General features: G+C 28.8%; 1 protein-coding gene across 1 annotated transcript; it reads left to right on the top strand.

Annotated features, from left to right (window-relative positions):
- The first annotated feature begins 2,132 nt into the window (after window positions 1-2,132).
- Window positions 2,133-3,967, top strand: Rpn6 (regulatory particle non-ATPase 6). Its single transcript, XM_014428579.3, has one exon. The coding sequence runs from the start codon at window positions 2,250-2,252 to the stop codon at window positions 3,501-3,503; it is 1,254 nt and encodes a 417-aa protein (XP_014284065.1). The 5' UTR covers window positions 2,133-2,249; the 3' UTR covers window positions 3,504-3,967.
- Window positions 3,968-5,000: the final 1,033 nt, after the last annotated feature.

The following is a 5,000-nucleotide window of genomic DNA, read 5'->3' as shown; positions in this document are numbered from 1 at the left end:
AACAGCAAGAAATATAGCTGAGAAAGCTAGAGTTCAAACAAAACTAAGGAATATCCAAAGATTATAAAAAAAAAAAGTCAAAAACAATAGTTAGAAAAAAATTGAAAAGAAAGTCAGTTTTGACTACTCCTCAAAAGTTATCCCGGATGGCCTTTGCTCGTAATGTGATGTCATGGACTGAGCAGTAGAAGAAAGCCATCTTTAGTAATGGAAAAAAAAATCAATCTAGATGGGCCAGATGGATTTTCATATTATTTTCATGACTTAAGAAAACAAGACAACATTTTATCAAGGCGTTAAATGGGAGGAGGAAAAGTTATGGTTTGGGCATCAATTGGTTACAAAAGAAAGGAAATATGGTATTTGTTTCATCAAGAATAAACTCAGCTGAATATAAAAATTTGTTAGAGGAACAAAAGTTGATTTGTAATGACATGTCTGAAGGCACATCAGTTTTCCAGAAAGATAACGCACCAATACACTTAACAAAAATTATTAAAGATGGGTTTACTGCAACAAAATTGTCAAATTAGACTGATCTGCTGTCTTCCCCGAACTGAACATTATCGAAAATGTTTGGGGAACTCTTTCAAGAAGGGTGTACACTGAGTCAAGACAGTTCGGAACAATCCAAGATTTGAAATCTGCAATGGCTTCATGGGAACAATTACCTCAAGAAAAAATCAAACAAATGTACTTTTTATTATCAAATAGAATTTTTGAATTAATGGTGGTGGAAAGGCCACGAAGTCATTGTAATACTTATTAAAATTTTATTTATTTTTACCAGAGAGCGTGTTTAATATTTTGACGGGTCTTAACTTTAATTTGAAAATGTATATATTTTTGATTTGAGAACCAAAATACAAGCAAGCTGTTGATTAACTTCAGGTGAGTGATAGTTTATTTTTTACTATTGCATTGATATAATTATTTATATATGATCTTTTCAAATTTGTTGAGACTGATATTTATTGTTTAAATAAATCAATTGGTATCTATCATTAGTCTCAACGCTATTATATCATCAACAGTTCAACGTTTCGGCCTATTCGGCCATCCTCAAGGACAATCTTAAATATACATTTACACCTCACATCCAATTATTTAAAAATGTTTTTCAGGCTATTCTGCCCAAGTCATTAATTACAAGTCAAATCAACCTATTTTGTCCCAATTTCATTAATTTTTAAAACTTTTAATTTAAGATCAACTTAACACTAGTAACTATCATATTAATAGTAAGTATAATATTTTACGAACAAAAAAAAGTAATTATACATGGAAGAATTGTAAAAGAAAATTCTACTTAGTCATTTAATCCTACATAAAATCTTTATTTTGGTTTAAAATTGGATAATTGTTAATTACTCACACAGTAATTAAAACTTTAACTTAATTAATGATTTAACTTTCACAATATTAAAATGTTTGTTAATTTCAATGTTTTAGCTTAAACAAGTAGTTACTTACCTTAATTTAGTATCAGCATAAGTCCATTTAGAATACAAAGTTCCTAAAAATTCTTTCAAAAATAAATACTAAAAAAAATTCTTTGATGTTAAAAGATTAAATTGACAATTAATGTCAGATATATTTTACGACTGAAAGCCTCAATTAAATTAATAAAGAGTAAATTAAGTTCTTCAACTTACAACTCAATGAAATATATTATGAAAACAATAAAGAACTTTTGATGTTAAAAGATGTATTTTTAGTTTTTACTATCTAAACTATTTTATATCACTCTTTATGTTGCCCTCGTTCTACTAGAAGTTATAAATCTTGTCTAAAAATACTTTGAATTCCAACATGACTAGCGAATTTTCAAATCTTTTTTTTATTGTCTAGAAACTACGAATAACAGTAACTTTCATATTCAAAATTCTAGCTTGACCCCGTTTCAACTCAAGGCACTGCCATTATAATTCCCGATTCATTTCAAATTAAATACAAAATATACAATTTCTGTTTAAATTATTTAATATCTAAGTAAAAATAAATTAATTGAAATATATTTCAGGAAATTTTATGTATTATATTTGTGTCTTAGCTGAATAGTGATAATTTAATTTTAAATTAATTTCAATGAATTCGACACATGAAAATTAAAAGTAAAAAAAACAATAAAAAAAAATTTAAGGTTATGGTGTAAGAATGTATGGATTATTCTGAAACCTTCTTAAAATCTTCATTACAAACAAAAGAAAGATCACATTGCTTGATGACCTAGCGTTTCATTTAGTAACATGGCGGGTGCAATGTTGTTTGAGAGGTCCGTCTCTTCCAGAGATAGGGATAATAGTCGAATTCTTCCAACTTCTAATAGAAATGTCGACGATGACAACGATGAAGAAGAGATCAAGAATAAGGAGCAAGGAATTTTGCAGTTGGGTGAGCAATACAAGAAAGAAGGCAAAGCTAAAGAGTTAGCAGAACTTATCAAGGCAAGTAGACCGTTCCTAAGTCAAATTAGCAAAGCTAAAGCTGCAAAATTGGTGCGTTCTTTGGTAGATTATTTCTTAGATCTTGAAGCTGGAATCGGAATAGAAGTTCAACTTTGTAAAGAGTGCATAGAATGGGCTAAAGATGAACACAGGACTTTCCTCAGGCAGTCACTGGAAGCTAGGCTTATTGCTCTGTATTTTGACACAGGAATGTTCACAGAAGCACTCCAGCTTGGCTCAAGTCTCCTTAAAGAATTGAAGAAGTTAGACGATAAAAATTTGCTTGTAGAAGTACTTCTATTGGAATCTAAAACTTATCATGCTTTAAGCAATCTTTCTAAAGCCAGGGCTGCTCTGACATCAGCCAGGACAACTGCTAATTCAATATATTGTCCACCTAAAATGCAAGCAGCCCTTGATTTACAATCTGGTATATTACACGCAGCAGATGAACAAGATTTCAAAACCGCTTATTCATACTTTTATGAAGCTTTTGAAGGTTATGACAGTGTCGATAGCCCGAAAGCGTTGGTTGCTCTTAAATACATGCTTTTGAGTAAAATCATGTTAAACACACCAGAAGATGTGCAGCAGTTAGTTAGCGGAAAACTTGCTCTGAAACATGCTGGTAAAGATATCGATGCAATGAAATCGGTCGCTCAAGCTAGCCATAAGAGATCACTTGCAGATTTCCAGTTGACGTTAAAAAATTATAAGAAAGAGCTAGAAGAGGATCCAATTGTTCGAGCTCATTTGGGCACACTTTATGACAATATGTTAGAACAGAATTTGTGTAGGATCATTGAGCCTTATTCCAGAGTTCAGGTGGATTTTATTTCTAAATCAATTAAACTTCCTCTTCCCCAAGTCGAAAAGAAGCTTTCTCAAATGATTCTTGACAAGAAGTTCAACGGTATTCTCGATCAAGGTGACGGAGTTCTTATTGTGTTCGAAGATGCTATTGTTGAAAAAACTTACGAAATGGCCCTGGAAGTTATTAACAGTATGGGTAAGGTTGTAGACACATTATATCAAAAGGCTAAGAAGCTATCTTAAGTATCATTTTACAGTTCTCAAATTTCGAAAAGGCTGAAAATTATTTTTTCACATGTACAACTAACTAATAGATATCAGGACCTTATTAAAGCTTTTCCATTATAAGATTGTTTCTTTTAACATTAGTATTTAACTTGTTTAGTCAAATTGAAACAAAAAAAAAGTTTTTATATCTTGTACATAGAATATATATGATGAAATCTTAGTGTAATATTCACGAAATGGTGATAACCACTGTTATTAACATATTTATTTTTGTATAATAAAAGTAGACCTGGTTCGTTTTGATCTTATTTTGTTGTTATTTTACTTTTAGTTCAATTTTTACTTCGTTTCAAACAAAATAAAATCGTAAGTTATGTGTTATATAGATATTTTCTTCTTTTTAGTTTTTAAGCTAACCACATTGTTATTTTGAAAATGTTAATACCGTATCTTAATAAATTTTACGATTGTAAAATGTAGTTTTTTTTTTTCTTTTCCCTATTGCCTTTTCAAGTGTAAGATTTCAAAATACATATGACTATACATGGTAATGACCTTCTAATAGGGAAGTAGAAAGTTAATTCCTGTCCCAGATGGCTTGAAAATGGTTGATCTAGGGTGTTAAGGATTCAATTAAAATTTTGAAAAGCTCATCCTCAACAAAGGAAAGCTTTAATCTGTTAATTACATTTAAAAAAATTATTTTCAAGCCATTTGTATTTTATTCAGAGGTAAACAAAGAGAATGCTTGATAGAATAACCTTGTATTTTGTGATAAGATTTTGATTTTTAATAATATTTTTATTTATTCCAGGACAAGTCTCTGGAATATCATAACAGGCGTCTAAAATAGACTTTAGTGCCTTTTAGTATTATTTAAAAGTTTAAAAATAAAAAGGAAATTATAAAACATCTTAAAATATTACTAAAATAATAGGAAAAGAAAAACATAAAATCAATAATTAACAGAATGTGTAAAAGAAAACTACTTTGGCATATCATAAATCTTAACTGCTACTGAAATAAAATGAAAAAGAATCAAACACGAATGAACTAACAATAATTAACAAACAGGAACAATTATTGTTTAAATAAATTAATTTTTATCCAATTTAAGTCTCAAAACAATTTATATTTCTACAAGTCCAACATTTTGGCCTTCCTCAAAGACAATTTTAAATAAAAATTTAGAACCAAATTAATTTTTAAAAAATTATGCAGGCTATTCTGCCCAGATCAATAATTTCAGTTCAAAGTATCAATTCTTCACACTAAATTAAAACTTTATTTCACAGTCAATTTACACTATTATACTTTATCAGTTGTAATAATATATTATACTTTATCAGTTGTGATAATATATTATACTTTATCAGTTGTGATAATATATTATACTTTATCAGTTGTGATAGTATATTATACTTTATCAGGGGTGATAATATATTATACTTTATCAGTGGTGATAATATATTATACTATTATTAACTAATAATAATATATTATCATAACTGA

The sequence above is a fragment of the Halyomorpha halys genome, unplaced genomic scaffold (genome assembly GCF_000696795.3).
Source record: "Halyomorpha halys isolate HHAL.00 unplaced genomic scaffold, Hhal_1.1 Scaffold729.1, whole genome shotgun sequence".
Taxonomy (NCBI): domain Eukaryota; kingdom Metazoa; phylum Arthropoda; class Insecta; order Hemiptera; family Pentatomidae; genus Halyomorpha; species Halyomorpha halys.
Note: the sequence above shows the minus strand (reverse complement) of the source record. Positions and strands in the feature narration are given on the sequence as shown.

What these genes read in the sequence shown, in the direction of transcription:
- Rpn6 (XM_014428579.3), top strand. Translation starts at nt 2,250, where the DNA reads ATGGCGGGTGCAATGTTGTTTGAGAGGTCCGTCTCTTCCAGAGATAGG.